This window comes from Zalophus californianus, chromosome 4, assembly GCF_009762305.2.
Source record: "Zalophus californianus isolate mZalCal1 chromosome 4, mZalCal1.pri.v2, whole genome shotgun sequence".
Taxonomy (NCBI): domain Eukaryota; kingdom Metazoa; phylum Chordata; class Mammalia; order Carnivora; family Otariidae; genus Zalophus; species Zalophus californianus.
Genome location: NC_045598.1, coordinates 30,452,215 through 30,473,626, shown reverse-complemented (window position 1 = coordinate 30,473,626; position 21,412 = coordinate 30,452,215). Strand labels below are relative to the sequence as shown.

At 45.0% G+C, this 21,412-nt stretch overlaps 1 protein-coding gene across 35 annotated transcripts in view; it reads right to left on the bottom strand.

The window, feature by feature from the left end:
• Positions 1-21,412, bottom strand: part of MACF1 (microtubule actin crosslinking factor 1) — a 340,905-nt gene that overhangs the window by 52,884 nt on the left and 266,609 nt on the right. For 34 of the 35 annotated variants that reach the window (XM_027622580.2, XM_027622734.2, XM_027621977.2 and 31 more), the window contains 2 exons: positions 527-688; positions 160-330 (listed from right to left, as the gene is read on the bottom strand). In XM_027622580.2, coding sequence (XP_027478381.1) covers positions 160-330; positions 527-688 — 333 coding nt within the window. Of the gene's footprint in view, positions 1-159; positions 331-526; positions 689-8,162; positions 13,472-21,412 lie in introns of those variants that run through there. The other variant, XM_035726949.1, reaches the window with a different exon arrangement.

Sequence of the window (21,412 nt, the reverse complement as noted above, 5' to 3'; positions counted from 1 at the left end):
TAAGATGAGGCAAATCAGCTTCCACCTTTCTTTTCATGATCACACAAAGTAGGGCAGGATTCTCCTAAAACTCTGGAATATGCTCCTGAACTCAAGCACATGTGTTGTCTGCCACTCTCCACGGCTGTTCCAGTTCATCAACCCAACATTCTCACTCACCTTCTGTTCTTGGATCTGTGCTTTCACCACTTTATACTCGGCAGATGGAGGTTTCTGATTGGCTATGAGCTCCTCAGTGTCTGCCAACCAGCTGAGCAACGGCTCCAAGGCATCTTGAAACTTCCCACAATGCAACAAAGCTTCCTGCAGTTGTGCAATCCTTTGTGCGACCTGTATCACAGATACAGAGGCTCGTTATGAGAAAGGAGAGAGCTTTTTAAATGACAACTGACCCCCCACCCCCGTAACTCCAGATTACAAATGTTAAATTTGTGTTTGCATTCAGGTTGCAGGGAAACCTCAGGTTGAGATGTGCCTTTTCTAAGCCCTCCATCCCCAGGGCACTAGGTACCCCCTGGCCACTCACCTTTTTGTTCAGTGTGTTCCATCGAGCATTGATCTCTTCCATGTCATGTTCCAAACCCTGCACGTCACAGTTTTTTCCGGCACTCTGAATCAACCCCTGGCCGAGTCCATTCACCTGCTGTAGCTTCATTTGAAGGGGATCCACCTGTTCTTTCTGAAACATCTAGATAATTGCAAGCCAAAGATTTAATCTAAAGGCAGCAATCAGACCCTCTACATCACACAATGACTGATCATTCTTGGGAGATTTATGATTTAACAAAGGAGGAGCAGGAAAAAAAAAAAGAGAGAGAAAACAAGCCATTTGTACAGGGAACTATCAAGGAAACATGTGGTTTCATATTTCAATACATCCTCCTATGGACAAGTAATTACAGAGAGTTATGGCACTACTTAGGTCTTTTAGCCAATGACTCGTGGTTGGTTGGTTGGTTTCTGCTTGCTTAGTTTTTAATGCAAAAAGCCATAGAGAATAGAGAAGCATCAGCCTCAAGATATCATAAAAGTGTGATGTATATCAATCCTACAAGGGAAGGATAATACCAAATGACTAGTATTTAAGATTAAAAATACCTTGGGGAACAGCTTTAGCTGACCACCGATACATGCAATGCTCTTCTTTGACTAGGACTAATAACTCAACTAGCCAAAACATTATTAATGTTGTGAAAAACGCCATAGTTTAATCCCCCTGTGGTCATTTAATTCTATTCTGGTCCAGGGCCACGGACCATACACCACTAATAATCTTGGAGCAGTATTCCTGAGATTACAAAGGGAAATGGGCCAGTAATACTGGGGAATGTCCTCACCAACTTCAGACACATACTCTGAGATGCAGATATACATAAAGCATTCTTAAAATTATAATACTGTATATCCATGTTCATCACTGAACAATGGAATTTTAAAACAATGTGAAGGAGTGTAACAATGCATGTTTCTTTCTACTGCAGTTAATAAACTCCATTATGACTTAGGAATAAATTTATTTATTTATTTTTTATTTGACAGAGAGAGAGAGACACAGCAAGAGAGGGAACACAAGCAGGGGGAGTAGGAGAGGGAGAAGCAGGCTTCCTGCTGAGCAGGGAGCCCGATGTGGGGCTCGATCCCAGGACCCTGGCATCACGACCTGAGCCGAAGGCAGTCGCTTAACCACTGAGCTACCCAGGCGCCCCTAGACATTTCTAAAAGGAAACAGAGTCAAAAGAAAATGATACTTTGACACTCTAATGGTATTAAGGGAAAGAATGAAACAGATAATTGTCTTGAAGATACTTCTCTCAATTATCAGAGGATAAAATCAGCCACATTCCACACATTTTATAGACCCAATCTGGATCTATTGCCATTCTTTTTTCTTCCATAAAATGTTCCTTCAGTTTCAGTGAGACAGGTGAATCAATTAAAGCCAAAGAATGACAGAAAATGGAAGAGAACAAAAATGTAAAAGAAAAATATAAGCTTGGGTTAAGATTAGTTTTGGCCTTTGAGACTACAGATTACACTTGGATTAGGAAACTGATTCTTGAAAGAATGGGCTATGGCTGGGTAAGTGAGTCACCAGGGAGGAAAAGCCCCAGGGAACACTAAAAAAGGGAGGTTACAAAGGTAATTACCAGTGAGCTTCATTTTATACTATAATTTGATTACACCATATTTTGTTAGGCAACACTACAAGGCGGTTCAGCTAAAAATGACTGTTGCCCCAACAACATGATTCCCAGAAAAAGCAAGTGCTATGATTCCATTTTCTATTAAAGATGTTTTCAACGCAGAAAAATCAAAACAGAGGGGAAAAAAAACCAACTCCAACGTTACAAGTTGCTTGGGTGCAACAAAATGGTGGTGGTGGTGGTAGGGTGTGGGGGTTGGAAAGGCAAAGAAAGAAAACCAAAGGTGAGGAGGGGAAGACTGTCAAGTTCACACTAAAGAGCCCCCTTTTATCCAGTAAGCAAAACTTGTCTCATACTTGACATTTAAATTCCTTCTGTGCTGTCCAATATGAGGCTATTTAACTAAAAATTCAGTTCTTCAACCACATTAGCCACATTTCATGTGGTCAACAGCCGTATGTGGCTAAGTGCCTATTGTATTGGGCAGTATAGACAGAGAATATCTCCATCTTGGCAAGAAACTCTACTGGATAGTGATATACATGACACAGAAAAGTAAAATATATTTAAATAACTTAATCATCTCTTTCATATAACAGAGCAAATTAATTCTTTTAAAAATTTGCATTTACTTTGTCAATGAACATTTCCTATAGAAGCATTAGAGATTCGTTTCTCAACCTCCACTCCATGGATTAAGTTGACAGGGAATGGGTATTTGTCTCAACTTTTTTCCAGAAGTTTGAAAATCTAGGAGAGTACTTCTAAATAAATACTATCTAAATATTTATTTTGAACACAAGTGAACAGAATGTACATTTGAAAACACTTGCTCCCTTCTCTCAACTCCCAAATAAAGCTGTTCTGCAAAATCAGTGCTTTTGGATGCACTAAAATTCCTGCTCCTCAGTTTTCAATGGGGCTGTGCCATATTATTAACCAACCAGAGCTGGCAGACATTTCCCAGTGCAGAACACTAGTAAAAATTATTTCAAGGGTGTAAGATGCAACTGGGACATAAAACAGAAAATTTCCCAAGAACCTCTTAAATGTTACACTTTTATCTTTGATAATACCACATTCTCCCAGTTTTCATCCCTGATCCATTTTTTTAATCTCCTTTTCTCTCTTCCTCCTCTTCTAGACCTCCAAATGTTCGTCTTTGGGGGTGGGGGTCAGGGGAGGGTGTCAGTCCTGGGTTCTCTTCTTGGCAATTCTATCTATTCCCATGGCTTTAAATATTAACCATGATGTTTATGGTATGTATGTGTGTGTACGTGTGTGTGTGTGTGTGTGTGTATCCGTACATCCAAAAATGAATCATGGGTACCTCAAAAACCCAACCATTCCAAAACTGAACAGTACCTCCTCCTTTCCTCTTCCCCCAAATCTGTTCTTCCCTAAATCAACAATTTACTACTGCTCCCATCCGCTCAGTTGTACAAACTAGAAGCCAACCTTGATAACTCCCTCTCCTTCTCCCTCCCTCCCTACATAAAAGTCATTATCAGGTCTTGTTGATTCTACTTCCAATACATATCTTGAATCTAAACAACTGTCTTCAAATCCACTGACCTCTCTCTAGTCCAAGCCACCTAAGACAACCGCAGTAACCTAGCAGGCCTCTCTCTACTCTATCCTTGACCCCCTATAATGCACTCCACACACTGCAGCCAGTGTGATTTCTTTTTTTGTGTGCGTTTTTTTTTTTTTTTTGCAAACCACTCAGTGTTTTCTGTTTCATGCCAATCATCCTAAGACAAACTAATAAAACAGAAGACAAAATAAACCTCAGATTTATAAACTCCAGCCAATGCTGAGAATGTTTACTGTCTGTGTAGACTGGTTTTCTCTATCGTTAGGCTGAGAGTAATGTTTTAAAAATGTAAATGAAATCATCTCACTCCCCTACTTAAAATCTTTATTTTTTTTCCCCCCCTTAAAAATCTTTCAATAGCTTCTCATGGCTTTTAAAGTATAGATTCTTCTGAAAACTTCTTAGTTCCTGCATCATCTGGCCTCTTTCTACCTTTCCTGATTTACTTCAGGGCTCTCCTCCAGAACCTTGCTCATGGTGGGCTAGCCTTTTGGCCTTCTTTGAGTCCTAACACCCCAAGCTCTTCCCAGCTTCCATTTCCTTTGCCTGGAGTATTCTACCCTCTGACTCTCTGCTTAAGTAACTTCTATCATCCTTCAGGTTTTAGTTTTAAAATCCTTCCCCTGACACAATTAAACACCCGTTATTCGTTATAGTCTTTATTTTTTATTCAAAAAATTTGTTGTGATTTGCAACTATATATTTGTGTCTTTTTTATTTATTTATTTATTTAGTAATCTCTACACCCAATGTGGGGCTCAAACCCATGGTCTTCTGGGGCACCTAAATGGCACAGTCAGTTGGGCATCTGACTCTTGGTTTTGGCTCAGGTCGTGATCTCATGGTTGTGGGATCGAGCCCTGTGTGGGACTCCACACTCAGCATGGAGTGTGCTTGAGATTCTCTCTCCTTCTGAAATAAAGAAATCTTAGGGGGTAAAAAAAAAAAGTCACATGCTCTTCTGACTGAGCCAGCCAGGTGCTCCTGTATTTGTGTCCTTTTTGCTTAATATCTGCCTCTGCTAATATAGTGTAAGTTCCACATGGGCAAGGACTATGCCAATCCTATTCACTGCAGGAACCCCAATACCTGGCACAGAGTAGGTATGCAATAAATATTTTTCCAGTGAATGAATGAATACTTGTATAAAAATGGAATTAGGCAAGGCAAACAAATTTAGGAAGGTTCTGCTGATCAGCTGACTATTCAAACACTGAGCTAATATTGTAGGGCTCTCCAAATTTTGCTTTAAAAGACTTTCTTGTAAATTTTGAATTTTATAGAACCCCTAATTTTATACAAAAAATTTTTTGCCTTCCATTGAAATAAGACTGAGGAAGTCTGCAAAAGAGAAGAGGGTTTAAATAACCACAGATTGCTCTCAGTGGGCCTAGGATCCCACTAAAGGGATAGCAAACAAGTTCTAGCATTTTGGTTCTTCTACCAATCACTCGTTAATGCTATTAGAAAATTTATATCAGGGCACCTGGGTGGCTCATTTGGTTAAGCGGCTGCCTTTGGCTGGGATCATGATCCCAGGGTCCTGGGATCCAGCCCGTGTCCCTTGTGTCGGGCTTCCCTGCTCAGCTTCTCCCTCTGCCCACCCCTACCCCTCATGTGCTCGTGAGCATGCACACGCTCTCTCAAATAAATAAAATCTTAAAGAGAAAATCTGTATCTATTTTAATTTTGTATACATGTGTGCATTTGTATATACCCAAAGACACACAAAATCTAAATCACATTTTGGGTATGATCCCTTGCTGAGTTCTAAGTATTTATGTATTAAAATGACAGGTTCAGTTGCCTCTAGGAACCCTTTGTGAAGAAATGAAATCCATACAGCTCTCATCTTGGAAAAACTTTTTCTCTCAATATTTCACCAGTTTAGCAAAATCTGTATAGTCATGTTACCTCTATAATGATATCTGTTTTGTTTCAATAAATATTTTCAAAATAGCCTCTCTACATTCTTATTGGTTAACATCCTGGCTGGGGCATCAAAAGGAATGAGATCTTGCCAACTGCAGCGGCGTGGATGGAACTGGAGGGTGTTATGCTGAGTGAACTAAGTCAATCAGAGAAAGACATGTATCATATGACCTCACTGATATGAGGAATTCTTAATCTCAGGAAACAAACTGAAGGTTGCTGGAGTGGTAAGGGGTGGGAGGGATGGGGCAGCTGGGTGATAGACATTGGGGAGGGTATGTGCTATGGTGAGCACTGTGAATTGTGCAAGACTGTTGAATCACAGATCTGTACCTCTGAAACAAATAATGCAATATATGTTAAGAAAAAAAAAAGAAGATGATAGTAGGAGGGGAAGAATGAAGGGGGGGAATTGGAGGTGGAGATGAACCATGAGAGATGACAGACTCTGAAAAACAAACTGAGGGTTCTAGAGGGGAGGGAGTGGGAGGATGGGTTAGCCTGGTGATGGGTATTAAAGAGGGCACATTCTGCATGGAGCACTGGGTGTTATGCACAAACAATGAACCATGGAACACTACATCAAAAATTAATGATGTAATGTATGGTGATTAACATAACAATAAAAAATTTAAAGGAAAAAAAAACCATCCTGGCTGGGGCAATGGCTTAGATTTCTTCTTTTGTACACAAATGCAGACATTGGCTCACCTGCAGATATTCCATAAAGTGACCACACTTCAAAGATGATACACAACCTTGCAACCCACCACTGCCTTCTCCTGTCATTTTATCAGGCAGTATTTCATAAAATGATTACGCCCTGTAGCGGGAGGGATCCTCAGAAATTACCTAGCCCCATTTACTAATTTTGTAGATGAGGAAACAGATCTGAGACTGATATTAAGGACTCCTCTGAACTTTTCCTTTATGCAGATTTGATCAGCTCCTTACAAATTTAATTCCTATATTTCATTGATTATTGCTGCAGGCTTTATACTAAAAAAATTCTGTATAATCAAGAATGCCTGTGACTTCTGGGATCCCAGTGTCACTCCCAAATTCAGTAAAACTCAGAAAACGGAATCATTCCATCAATCTGAAAGGTGATGTATTATAGCCTCATGGGATGCTACATTACAAAATATTTGGTTAAGCCCAAGGTGACACCACCACCACTCAGCTAAACAGGAGCATCTGTAGCAAAGTTGGCAGCTTGTGACCTGCAATCAAAATGACTTTTTGTTGTTGGCAGCTGCAGGTTTAATTGGTGCTTTAGCCAACAAGGCTGCCCAGAAGGGCTCTGCCATGGGGTGGATGTGAGAACCCATCTTCTCTGTAGCAACCACGGATATTCGGGAGACTGACGTTCACTCCGTCAGTCAACAGTGAATGCCTACTACAAGGAAGGCACTGTTATGGGCCTTGGGGATGGTATAAAATAAAAACCACCTCTGTACTCAGTAATCCCCGATTGTACTAGATAGATGAAACTTCTACCTCCTTCATTCCCTACCACTGACCAAATGACACTGGGGCAGTGAACTGTAGAAAGCAGCCAATCTTAAATGTCTTTGACTAGGAGTGCTCAAGGATGTGAACACGTTTCCTAACACATTCCATTCTCTAACATTAAGAATCTCAGAACCTTGGAGCTAAGAGAGAGGCAGGAGGACATTTAATCCAATTCCCTTACTTTATGGATTAGGAAACAAGAGGTCCAGGAAAAAAAGAGTGACTTGCTTCAGGACACAAAGTTTAATGAGATGGCTAAAATATCTCTTTTCGTAAACATTATTATACCTTATTCTGGCTTTAAGAAACACACATTTGTATTAAAAAGCTGTTATTCATACTTCTAAACACTGCTTTCACCCAACCTGTTCTGAATTCTTTCAACTAACCAACACAGCTCTGTGGAAGAGAAAGGGGGAGGATATTGACAGTGACTGAAATCTTATACAATTGGTGTTTTCCATGGGTTATCTCATTATCCTCATAGGATTCTGCCTTAATAAATGAGCAAACTGGAGATTCAGGACATCTAACTGACTTGCCAAGTGCTAAGAAGTATCCCAGTTCTCTGACTGAAGCCCACACTCCAGCTCCAACCTCACTTCTGACATCACTGATTAAAAAATAGCCTCTTGATTTAGGACAGAACATGCTCACTGCCATTTTCAAAAGAAGAATCACCCTTCCCTGCTAATAATCTTTTCCAAAATGTAAACCAGCAACTGTTTACATCCCCGTTTTCCTTGGGCTTGGCTTACCACTGAAAAAAAACAGAGTACGAATTGTGAAGTTTTTCACCAAATGAAAGCAAGACATATTCTCCTCCTAAATGCAATAGAAAGACCAGAAAAGCCCAGTGCCCCAAAGAGAACCAAAGAAAGGACTGTGTCCTTTCTAATCACTACTAAGTCAGAGAACTTGCAAATCTCACTTTACTCCCCAGATCCTTTCCCAATGAAAAGAGCAACAATTACCTCATTTGAATTTAATCCATCAGTTGCAGCCAGAGGCACTTTCCCATGCAGCACTGTGCCAGTTACCTCTTTTATTCCAAATCCTGGGGAATCAAGGTCCTCCTTGATCCACATTCTAGCGGCAGAAGCCTCCTCTAAAACAGAAGTTTCTTCTTCTGAGATATGCACTGAATCAGTGTGGGCAGTATCTCCCAGGAAGGGTACACCAGCAGGGAACACTTCCTCCATAGCAGGCACTCTAACAGCTGGGGCTGCAGGCTCCTGCGGGGTGGGTGCTCTATCAGCTGGGGTGACAGGCTCCTCTGGGGTGGGTGCTCTATCAGCTGGGGTGACAGGCTCCTCCGGGTTGGGCGCTCTAAGAGCTAGGGTGACAGGCTCCTCCAGGGTGGGCGCTCTATCAGCTGGGGGCACAGGATCCTCCGGGGTGGGCGCTCTATCAGCTGGGGTGACAGGCTCCTCCGGGGTGGGCGCTCTAACAGCTGGGGTGACAGGCTCCTCCGGGGTGGGCGCTCTAACAGCTGGGGTGACAGGCTCCTCCTCCGGGGTGGGCGCTCTAACAGCTGGGGTGACAGGCTCCTCCGGGGTGGGCGCTCTAACAGCTGGGGTGACAGGCTCCTCCGGGGTGGGCGCTCTATCAGCTGGGGTGACAGGCTCCTCCGGGGTGGGCGCTCTATCAGCTGGGGGGACAGGCTCCTCCGGGGTGGGCGCTCTATCAGCTGGGGTGACAGGCTCCTCCGGGGTGGGCGCTCTAAGAGCTGGAGGGACAGGCTCCTCCGGGGTGGGCGCTCTAAGAGATGGGGTGACAGGCTCCTCCGGGGTGGGCGCTCTATCAGCTGCGGGGACAGGCTCCTCCGGGGTGGGCGCTCTATCAGCTGGGGTGACAGGCTCCTCCGGGGTGGGCGCTCTAAGAGCTGGAGGGACAGGCTCCTCCGGGGTGGGCGCTCTAAGAGCTGGGGTGACAGGCTCCTCCGGGGTGGGTGCTCTATCAGCTGGGGTGACAGGCTCCTCCGGGGTGGGCGCTCTATCAGCTGGGGTGACAGGCTCCTCCGGGGTGGGCGCTCTATCAGCTGGGGTGACAGGCTCCTCCGGGGTGGGCGCTCTAAGAGCTGGGGTGACAGGCTCCTCCGGGGTGGGCGCTCTATCAGCTGGGATGACAGGCTCCTCCGGGGTGGGCGCTCTATCAGCTGGGGTGACAGGCTCCTCTGGGGTGGGCACTGTAGCAGCTGGGGTGACAGATCCCTCTGGGATGTCATCCCTTGTGGTGGGCTCTGCAACAGCTGGTGCATCCTCCTCCATGATGGTCACTGCAGCAGCTGGAGCAGTCCCTTCAGAAGCAAGCACTGCAACAGCTGGGGCAGCAGCCAGCACATCCTTCTCTACAGTGACCACTGAAGCAACTGGGACATGTGTCTCTATGGTGGTGGCCACCGAAGCAACTGATACATCTGCCCCGGGGCAAGGCACCGCAGCAGCCACAGCAGCTCCCTCTGGGGCAGGCGCCACAGCATCCAGGACACCCTCCTCTGGGCCGAGCATGGCAGCCATTGGAGCAGGCTTCTGTGGGATGGGTATCCATCCCTCCAAAATGGGCTCAGCACTACCAGCCCTGGTAACTTGTTCCTCCAGAAAGATACTCAGCAATGATTCTGAATCTCTCATTTCTGTCTCCCCGCCCTCCGATGATGCCACATTCAGCTCGGGCTTTGTATCATTTACAGCTTCCACTCCATCTCCGCTCTGTCTCAGTCCACCAACCAGCAGGGGCAGACTGAAAGTATCTGACTCTGCAGACTTCCTCTGGAGATCCTGGAAGATCTGCTCTGGGAAGGCTCTGTGAACATGCGCTGGGGCTTGATCCTTCAAAAGCCTGGCTTTGTAACTCAATTCTTGCCCCTCCCCATCCTCATCACAAACTTTCTCCTTGGATAATTCACAAGGATCCACGTTTCCTAAGGATGTAAGACTGCTATTTTCTTGATTAATAGCTCCTTTCTCACTTTCCAAATGAATCTCATCTGTTAGTAAATGTGAATCACATGAGAACACCTCTACTTCAGGTCCTGAGGTAACATCTGTTAGTTCATAGCTAAAAGCACGACTGAGGGGGACCCTCTCAACACACTCTTCAACATTCCCCTCAGAGTGACTACAGTCTACCTGGGACAAACTGCCATTTTCTTTGGCCAGCTCAACTACAAAGCCTGATAAGTCGTCTTCCTGGGAAGCCCTGTGATCAGAGTTGGGCAGTTCTCCTGGGTCCAGCTTTCCCAGTGACTCCAGATCAGCTGGGTGTCTGAACTTAAATTCCCCTACAGTCTCGGGGCTAGAAGGCACTTTTTCATGCTCCTCCTCACTAACAGTGGAAGTGTCTCTCCTGGCATCAGAGCAGACAATAAGTTCCATAGCATTAGGCACCTGAGAAGAATCCAGGGCATTAAAATAGTCACAATCCAATCCAGTATCAGAGTCTTTTATCCTTACATTTAAAAGGCCCATGCGTTCCTTTTCTAAGGCAGCCCCTGGAAAATGACTAATTACAAGTGCATTTTCTGCATCCTGGGATGGGGCCAGCCCTTCAGAAGAGGCTTGATTCTCCAGCTCAGCTAGAGTTGTTACTCCTTCTTCACATAAACACTCCTTTTCAAGTTCAAGAAACATCTGCACTGAATCTGTGTCAGAGAGCTGCTCTGAATCAAGAGGACCAACAGTACATTCTAAGTCGGAAACAAGACCCTCCAGCCCCTGAGCAGTTCTGTTTGTCAGCTCCCCTACAGCACTCTCACCTGTGAGAACACAACTGTAATCCAGAGGTGTATCCTCGAGAACAGAAGCCAAATGGTTCTCAGCTGACTGTAGGTCATCAGAGCAACAAATCTGACCAAGAGCTAGGTGGTCAACAGTTCTCAAGACAGCAGCTGAGCAATCGGTCCCATCCTCTGCCACTGCTAAAGTGTTTGCTTGTTCTCGTCCTTCAAAAATATCTGCCAGGCTGTTCTTTTTCTCATCTGCCGTTAGAAAAATCTTTCCTCTCTCTGACAGTTTCTCTCCCTCCCACTCCTCCTCAGCTTCCATCATGATCCATCGCTCATCCTCCTCAAACTTTAGCTCAGACTCTGTTTTCTCTCTCAGGCTGGGAGTTATGAGAATATGCAATTCTGGATCCAACAGCTCTTCACTCAGGCAAGGGGAGAGAGGTGGCAGTTCCACAGTGCAGGCTGTGACCCCAAGGGGGTGCTGCTTCTCACTGAAGCCTCCCTTAGCCAAACTTTTCATGGCTCTGGGCCAGGTTGCACTTGAGAATCTGTGTTCCTGCATTACATCTGTGCTACTACTTGCAGCTGCAGCTTCTGATTCTAGAGGCTGGAATTCATGGGGAGAGCGCTCACTGTGTGGCTGCGATGTGAAGTCTTGGCACTCTCCGCTTAAATTTTTCATATCCTGCACTTCTGGAGTATCTATGGATTTGGACACATGTTCCAGAGTCACTGACTCTGAGTGAGGTTCCCTGTGGTCCAAATGACCAGAACTTTCTGTTAATGCAGAACTGGATTCCTTCTTCTCTTGCAAGGAAGGATTTGAAGCACCAGCTTCTGAAACCTCACTGAGAGAAGCTTCTATCCTTTCTGCAAATTCTGGGAAATTGGGTGGCATGAAGGACTTCCATGATCTCCTGTTAACATTATCTTTGCGTTCTGCATTTGGTCGCCTTCTGGGTGGCACGGGTGCTGACTTCTGCACATCGTTGCTTAACTTTAGTGCATCAAATATTATTCTCTCATCCAGCTTTTTGCCTTCTGGGGCTCTAGATTCAAAAACATTAGATGCTGCTCCTAACGTACCATTGCTGGATATAGTACTTCCTTCCATCTTTTCCATGGTGCTTTTTGATGTCTGATTAAGCTTTGACCCCTGGTCAATTTGTTCATTTATCCTCATTGTATCATATATAGATCGCTGTGGAACGTAACAATCCTCTATATAGCCATCTTCTTCCTCTCCTTTCCCCAGGCAGGTGGGGTTCTGCCTTAAACAGTCTGGCCTGCTGAGTGGCTTACCCATACTTTTTCAATCAAGATGAAACATCAACCTTTTAAAAGTTTTTCACTGGTTACCCAAAAATGCATTCTGCATAAGTTAAAAATCCTTTTACATGTTCACAACCGGGGACCACCAACTGGATCTGCCCTCCAGAAAGGCCTGCAAGTCCAACTCTGAAACCATTCTGGGAGAAGCTCTAAGAAAAACAGCTTTTTCCTCACAGGCTAACGGCCTCATAGTTGCAGACAGTTAAGTGGTATAATTTAGTCAACAAACATAAAATAATTCCTTGTATGGCTTCTTTTGTGTCTTTTAAGAGCACTGCTGTTTCTAATTCAGTCAGTAAAAAACAACAAAAAAAAACCCCATCTGATATTGACAAGTCTTTTTCAGAATCTAGTTCCACTCACTTCTCACCCAGAGTTGGAAGAAGCTTTATACCAATTGTGTCCTTTAATAACAATGGCACAGCCTCCCCAGTATTCAAGTATGGCCCAAGCTCCTAAGAATTCCTTTCATTTTATCCTCAGTTCCAGTCCTGGAGAGTCCAGCTGGTCTGAATTAGCCCTTCGTCCTCCCTAGTTCGGGTGTTTGCATTTGAACTGGGCTGGTCGGCGGATATTCCTGCAACTTTAAACACAGGAAGTCCTTCATTCGGGGCCAGCTTGGGGCTTCCTGTCTCCAAAACATCATGGCATTGTTGTGGCTCCCAGAACAGCCCTGCGCCGTGGCCGCAAAACAAGGCGAGTGGAGCCCGGCGCCGGGCCTTTGAGAGGCCGGCAGGCTGCAGCAGCGGCCGAGGGCCGGTCCAAGGGCTAGCTCAGCGCGGCCCACTCCCCCGCGCCATGCCGCGCGCCCCGAGGGCCAGGGATGCCTCACCGCAGGCTGGCAGGTGGCTCCGGGCCGCGCCGGCCTCCAGTCCCGCGCTCAGGAAGTTAGTTTGTCCCTCCGGCAGCTGAGTCCCGCGTGCTGTGGGCGCCGCCTCCCCCGCCGCCGCCAGTCCCCGGCCCGCAGCCGCCGCGCCGTGGGCTGCATGTCAAGCAGTCGCCTCTATTCTCCGCCACCGCCGGCCCCGCGGCCCCGCCGTCCTCCCCGCCCGCAGCTGTCACGGTCCCGGCATGCAAACTTCTGGCTGGGAACAAAAGGCTCCGCTCGGGCCGGGCGGGGGCGAGTCCTCCTCCCTCGCACAGAGCGGCCCGCTCATCCGCCGCTCGCTGCAAGTGCTGGGCTGGCGGGCGGCTCTCCTCCCCCTTCCCCGCGCCGCCGCGCCGCGCCGCGCCGCCCCGCCCGGGCAGCCCCCCTGGAAACCCGGGAGCGCGACGCGGAGAGCCAAGGGGAGGAGGGCGGAGGCGGAGCCGCGGCGGGGGCAGGGAAAAGGAGAGACCCGAGCCGAGAGGAAGGGGGCGGCGGAGAGGATTGGAGGCCGAGGCGGAGGGGGCGGCGCTTCCGCGCGGTTCGGAGCCAGGAAGCCGGGGCTCCAGCCGCTCGGCTCATAGAGCCCACGCCCACCGCGCCCCAGGGCCCGAGGGAGAGCCCCGCCCCCAGAGAGGGCGAGAGGAGGGGGGCGGTACCCGCGCGAGGCTCGGCCGCGCCGCGCAAATCCCCTGACAAAGGAAAGCCCCGCCCTCCTCCCTCTGGCCCGACCCCCTGCCGCCGCCCCCGCCCCCCTAGCCAGCGTCCGGACCCGCCGGGCTCCGAGCCCAGCCCAAGAGCGAGCGAACCCAGAGGGGCGCCCCCGCCTCCCCACAGCCAGCGGGTTCTAGCAGGGGCCGCTCGGGCCCCATCTGCCGGCGGGGTCGCGTCGGCTTCCGCGGGCCGCACGCATGGCTCTCGGCTCCAGCTCTACCACCAAAGGCTGTCCTGGTCCCTCCAATGTCACCTTTAGCGCGCCCCTGCCGGGCCCAAGAACACTAGCCTTAAACCCGGCACTTTCCGGTGTCCGAAGGCATTCTGTTACGCCCAGAGGCCAAGTTATTGGATGAACTCTAGGCACCTTCTCTCTTTCCCTTTTCCTGTGTATCAGGTCTCGGTCCATCCTCCCACCAGAATTGCTCTGCCCGCAGACCTGAGAGGTGGCAATGACTGAGGAAGGGCGGCGGGGCGGTGGAGACGCCGGCAGCAGAGACCCACGCCCTAACACCTGGGCTCCTTTATTGCTGCGCACATCCAAGGAAACCTGAGCCTCCTTGGAGCCATCTCAAAAGCATGCGTCTGTATTTCAAGTCTCAAAGCGGAAGATAGGAGAGAGAAAAGTGGCCAACAATCTGGGCCACAGTTTTTTGGCTTTTAGGAAAGCCATCTAATCACTTGGTGACTGTTATTTAGACCAGGAAAGTTCAAAGGGCAACCCAGGAAACTGTCCAACAGAGGCAGCTGCATTTCTGAAGGGGTGCAATACTCTGCTGCCTTTGTGATGGTCATTCATTTTCTGATTTTATGAAGGAAAAGCAACAAAGTCTATTAAAATTTCTGAATCTTTTGAACCATGTGGTCAATATAGATGGTTAAACTTTGTAAAAGTTATTTCTTTCCTTTACATAAACAGTGAGTGAAGCCAATAGTTGGCACATGGAGATTTGGCAGTGAACCCCCGAGCTGAGCCTTAGGCTTAACTTAGAGAGCCAAAGAGGTCCTTGGCAAAAATGAGGTGTGGGCTGAAGCCTTTGATCATAATTAAGCAACTAAAGGGGTGCCTGCCTGGCTCAGTCGGTAAAGCATGTATGCCACTCTTGATCTCGGGGTCATGAGTTCTTAAAAAAAAGAATTAAGAAACTTAAAAAAGACCGTTTACTGGCAAAATGTGTTATATTTCATTTCTCACTTCAAAAGAGACTGCTGATCAATTCTGCCCTCTCAAATCCAAAAGACTATCTCCCCATCTGTAAACTGAAGGGGAAGGGGATAGACTAGATTGTGTCTTGATAGCCTTTCTAACTTTTTCTTTAGTTCTAAAAGTTTTAAAGAAGCCATACCAGAATCCTGAGTCTTCCTGGTCCTATACTACAAGACACTAGAAACCTTGTCCCCTGAGGAACAAACACTAGAAAGAATCAAGAATGCTTGACCTAGAGAAGGTTCCAGGCAATGTGATCAACGTGTGAAGTATCTGAAGGGCTAGGATGTGGGAGGAAGGAGGCTTGTTCTGGATGTCTCTTTAAGCTGGCACAGTAAGATCCAAGGGCAGATTTGGAAAAAGCTTTTTCACGGCTATTCAAAGAATACAGTGTCCCCTAAAGTGATGACTTTCTCGACCCTGGAGGTGTTTGAGCAGAAATTCATGCAATCATTTGGCAAGGATTTGGGGAAACAAATCCTCCATCAGTTTGTTCAGGATGAATTTTAAGGTCCCTTCTAACTCTGACACACTGTGATCCTAAGGTATGATCAGCTTACAGATCTGATACTTAACATTTCAGGGAATCTGGGTCTTAATTTTCCTTTAATTATTCAGTACAACTGGAAAAACCCAGGGAAGGCAAGATCAATTTCACTAGCAAGTCTCCCTGGCCAAATACACTCACTTAAGTGTTCAGATATCATAACAGACTGTTTAGTGTGCCAGGCCCCTCTGGTTGGAAGAATCTGAGGAATTCTGGCTCTTGACTAGGGTGGGTGGTTATTCCATTATAAAGAATGATCTTGATGTGGAATCACAAACTTCATGGCCAGAAATTCCTTTCCTGTTTCCTCACCAAGTCAGGTGCCAACTAATTCAGTCTTCTTAATCCCTCCCCACACCTATCTATCTACCTTATTCTCACTATTCTGGCCAAATGCTCCATATTGTAATATAAATAAGGAGGGCATTTTAACAACTATGAAGTTCAAATTAGAAGTATTTATTGGCTTAAGTTACACTCTCTGACTAAAGTGTTAAGAGACTATTATATAGAAATCTCCCCAAAGTTCAAACACAGTCTTATAGAAAGGATTACATAAAGTTGCCCAATTCTCTCTCCCACCACAAAAAAAGAAGCCAGAGAGTGCTGAGTGCATTGCTCCTTTTTTATCATCAGTATGTGTTTAGGAAGAAATCAGGAAAGGAAGCACAGGCTCTTTCCTCCATGTCTTATTTTTTTTTAATGTGTTCATGAGTTTCTCTTTAGTTTTGGTATGTGGAACTCTGCCAATGCCATCTCAGTGACTGAAATAAATACCTGATATAGCTTTCAGCCTCTTGTTACTCTGATAGCTCCAACAAAAAAAGCATCTGTTCATTTCACATGCCGTGTGTAAACTTTTTAAAAGTACAGGGAGCTCCAGAGAACCTCTTTGGATGCTTCCCCCACTCGTATAACCACAAATATAAGGGCTGAAGCCAAATTTCAAATTAGTTTCCAGTTAGTTGATTACAGAGTTCAAATAATTCTCTACTTATTTTGAAATTCCTAAGAAGGAAATTTGGTGTCAGATTTTCTTTCAGTGAACTTAGAAGAAAGAACAATCCTGGCCCTTCCTGCTGTCTTCTTAATTAAAGACAGCTGGGTGGAGTCTCCTCACACCCTAACACAGCTCCCTCTCCAAGTTTTGAACCCAACATTTTGCCTTTGCTCCGGTCTTAAACCACCAGCCCCATAAGGACAATCTGGAGACCCAGATCCACACTTCCCCAGATTCTTTAATGCCTTTTCATGCACCTCTCTCTTGGAGGATTAGTTCTGATTAGAGGGGGATACAGAAGACTGGTTACATCTTGCACATTTTAAATCTACAAAATGCCTTTCATCTTAGGCTCGCTAGACTTTACAAGCATTTATTTAGTGGCAAGTGGAAACTCCACAGTATTAGTCTGTACCTGTTGGGCATCAGTAACTACCATCCTAAGGTGTTTTTATTACATAAAGATGGCTACAGAGTGGCTCATTAAGCAATACAACGTGATGCGAAGCTTCTTTTAAATGGGATACTAAGGATTTTGATGCTCTGTGAGCTCACATGTATTTCCAAACCCATGAGAAAACTTTCCACACACTCTGCAGGAACTCTCATGACCCCTGTAAGCCCTTTCCTGCTTACAGACTTTCCAAAAGACAGTGTATTAATCCCTCTTTCAGTCACTCAACAAGATAGTAATGACAAAAGCATGGGGCTCTGCGAATTAGAAAAGACTGGACAGAAGAGTGGAGGGAACGAAGGCAGGGGAAATCAGGGAAGGCTTTATGGAGGGAATTACATTTACTCACTAGGATGTGGATACGTAGAGATGGTGAAGACAAGATTTCTAAGTGAAAGGCTAGAGGCAGGGACCCTAAAGAAGCAAATTCAAAGTCAGCATGGCTTAAGTACAGGGTGTACGAAAAGGAAAAATGAGAGGTCAGAATGGTAAGTAGCTCAAGGCCAGTTCACCAAGGCCCTTGAATGCCAAGCAAGAATTTATGCTTTATTCAGAAAACCATTATGATATTGAGATTTACTTATTTAAACTTACTAGGGGCTAATGAGAGTTACTGAGTGGTGTAAGCTTCCTAAGAATCTGGGACTGGGTGCTCATTAAACTGCCATTTAATATACATGATCTCATTTTAAAAATCCAAATTCTTAAATTATAAATGAAGCTTGAGGTGGTAAACTTACTTGTCCAAAGTAGCATAGCTATTGAAAATCCAGGCTGTTAAGTTTGAGCTTATGTCTGATGATACTGCATTGGTGTATGTACAGAATAAACTGTAGATGGGGGAGATTGAAGGTAGAGCAATCAGGAGGACTTTGCAGTTCAGTCAAGAGGTAACAAAAGCCTGAACTTGTGAAAACCAGGAAGGGAGCTGTGAAGGAAATCACAGAGACAGAATATTTGGACTTCACAACTGACCAGATAGGAGGTAGAGGTTAAGGAGAATATAAATTTAAAATAATGCTGTAGCATTACTCTTGTATTCCTGAGGGCATAATTGTCCTATAAAATAGCAGCAAAGGGGAAGAAACTATTTGAAAACATAAACATTCAATTTAGAGTATACTGAGTGTGAAGTACTCAAAGGCAACCCACGGGGAGGTGTCCAGAAAGGCCCCTCACACAAAAGATTGAGGTTTGGGGTAGAGATACAGATTTGGAAGACTTCCCCCATAGAAGAGTGAGGGGGTAGACATCCAGGGGTTAAGTGTGGAGTGAAAAGGGAAGAGGGCAGATGACAGAATTTTAGAACCACATATTTGGGAAGTAGGAGGACAAACCAAAAAAGAAAGCAGAATAGCAGCCAGAGAAGAGAATGGAGAGAATACCATGTCGGAAAGTAAATGCACAGGAGAGTTCTGAGAAAGAAGCTATGATGTTAAAGGCTGCATAACAGATGAGGAGGACAATGAGTTAGACAAGGCCACTAGACTTGGCAACTAGGACATCAGTGAATACTTCCAAAAGAACAGTTTCAGTGCAGAGACAGAGGTTGGATCGCATTAGTGGGTTAAGGATAAGCAATGGTGAGAAAGTATTGATCCTCCCTTCTTCCTGAGACTCTGCTCCTTTGGCTTCCATGACACGACGCTATCCGGATGCTCTTTTTAACCAGTTCTTTGTCCTTTGGGTTCCTCTTTCTGTCCTCTTACGGCAAGTAATTTCATAAGATGTAGCCTTGATTCTTTCCAAATTGTTCAATATTTACTGAGTCTACTATGTACTCTAAATTATGCTACGTACCAAGGGACAGTGACGAGCAACATGTGGTCAGGAGCCTACATTCCAGTAGGGGCGGCAGATATTCATTTTAATTCACTTGCAATAAGTACTCTGAAAGGAAAGCAAACAGTACTAGGAGAGCATCAGTCAAGGGGGCCTGAAGTGGTGTGCAGGCTCAGGAAAGGCTTGCCTGAGAAAGTGACCACATGGGCTTTCATCTGGGACTAAGAGCAGTCTTTCCTGCTCCAGGTTTGCAGGACTTCACAACTTTCGCATGTTAACAACTTCACAAAATTGCTTGGTTATTTCTATGAAACAGGCCCTTGGGGTGAACTGCCAAGAAATCTTGCTATAGGGGTCCTTTCTCCAATATTAGAAATAATATTGGAGATAAATAATTCAGAGGGAAGAGATTTACGAAAACTGTCTCTTTCATTTTGTTACTAAAGCAATTTTTTTTAAAGATTTTATTTATTTATTTGACAGAGAGAGACCCAGCGAGAAAGGGAACACAAGCAGGGGGTAGGGGTAGAGGGAGAAGCAGACTCGCTGCCGAGCAGGGAGCCCGATGCGGGGCGCGATCCCAGGACCCCGGGATCATGCCCTGAGCCGAAGGCAGACGTTTAATGACTGAGCCACCCAGGCACCCCTACTACTAAAGCAATTCTTACCATCGATCAATAAACAACCAACCTAGGTTTGAATGTAAAGGACTAGACCCAAATCAGAGCTTTTCCTCTGGGAACGAACTGCAAGATGACAGAGACATTAAATGGGTCACTTAGATAGATGCAATGAATTCAAGCAAGAGGAGGCCTCAGAGAAGTTCAATTTCTTTGAATTCTTAGCATCTTCTTCCCTTGACTCATATTTACATATAACCAAATATTAAAAACATGTCTGCTGAAACTGTGAAGAATTAAAGCTTTTCTGTAAAACTATCTGGATTTGGTATATATGCTTGGCACAGAGATTAAGTGTATCTGTGTTTTTTAAGCTGCTTTCCTCTGAAACTAAGCTGATACCTTTTCCCCTCACACCTCAATGTTTTAATTAAAGATTGATTAATATTAAGAGGTGTCTCTCCCAAAGAGGCTGACTTGGTACTTGCCATTGTATGGCAACAGAAGAAGATAACATGGTCTATGTTAAAAGCTAATTAGGCCAAGAACCCTGAGGTCATGAAAGCTGATCTGATGGGTAACTCTGAGTTACTGGGGAAGTCACTGAGCTGGTAATGGTTTCTGGTTAATTCTGGTTAATGATATGAAAATAACACTGATTTGTAGAGCACATAAGCCAAGGTCAAAATGGTCTCAGAAAAACATGCTGGCTGTGGGATTTTGATATGAATAAGTTAACAAGTTAATGAGTTAAGTAAGCAAACATGTATATGTATGTGTACATAAAGTATGTTTAAAGTTGTGTTAGGAGTCATGACCTATACTGCCTATGTACTGCAACTCTAAGGCTAGAAACCAGCTCTACACTTGTTCCCCACAAAAAACTGCTCAGGAAAGCTATTTGTCCATCCACTTGTTTCACGGCTGCCACTGAGCTAATTTTACTTTACCCTCATAATTTCCATTTTTCCAAGAAGAGAAAGAACTAATCTAATCGGGTACTGGGCCTTAGAGCAAATCTTCTGGAGAATAATTATCTCTAGGCACAAAGGGCATAACTTCTTATTAAAAAGATTTCATAATATTCTAATTTGTATGCCTGGATACATTTTTTTTAAGAGATTATTTTCATTTACTGAGCACTTAATATATGCCTAGTGCTTTCATCTATAACACTTCATTTAAGTCTCATAAAAACTCTAAAGGTATGATTTACCATTTCACATTTTATAGTTAAAGCAACCCTACAGAGAGGTGAAGTAATTTCCCCCAAGGTCACTCAGCTAGTAAATGATAGAGCCAGAATTCAAAGCTGGGTATTTCTGACTCAAATTCATTCCATTTTTTTTTTTCTTTTTTACTACACTAAGTTGCATGAAATATGAAGACTCTTCCTAGCCGTGAACTAATTGGGTTGGTGACAATGACTCCAAGTGATGGATAACAACTACAAGACAATATTTCAGGATCTGGCTTTCCCTAAGTGCACTTGAAGTAGCAGATTTCTTTCTTTGTTTTATTCAGGCTAATATCAAAGTAAAATTGTGTTCCTTTAACATATGCTAACTAGTAGAGAAGGAAGGGAATCCACAGGCAAGGAGAGGTGAGGAATCTAGGCTAGGATTAGAATTTCTCAGGATTCACAAGGATTTGCCTCAAGTTTTGCAAAGTAGACAGCATTTTTGAATCCCAGAGCTCACATGGCTTATGAGAAATAAAGAGCACTCATCCAATCAGTCACTAATCTCCAAGTTTATGCACACCAACATGTTAACTATTTTGAGGGACACAAAAATGAATTTATTGAGATTAGAGATGGGCCAAATGCACAGAATCAGAAAACACCAAAGTCTGGCAGTCTATGATAAAGGCCAAATGAGTTACACATCTTAAGTGGTTTAGGAGAACAGGAGAAGTAGTGAGCTGGGTAGATCAAGGAGGCTTTGGGGAAGACGCGGGACTTGAATCAAACCTTG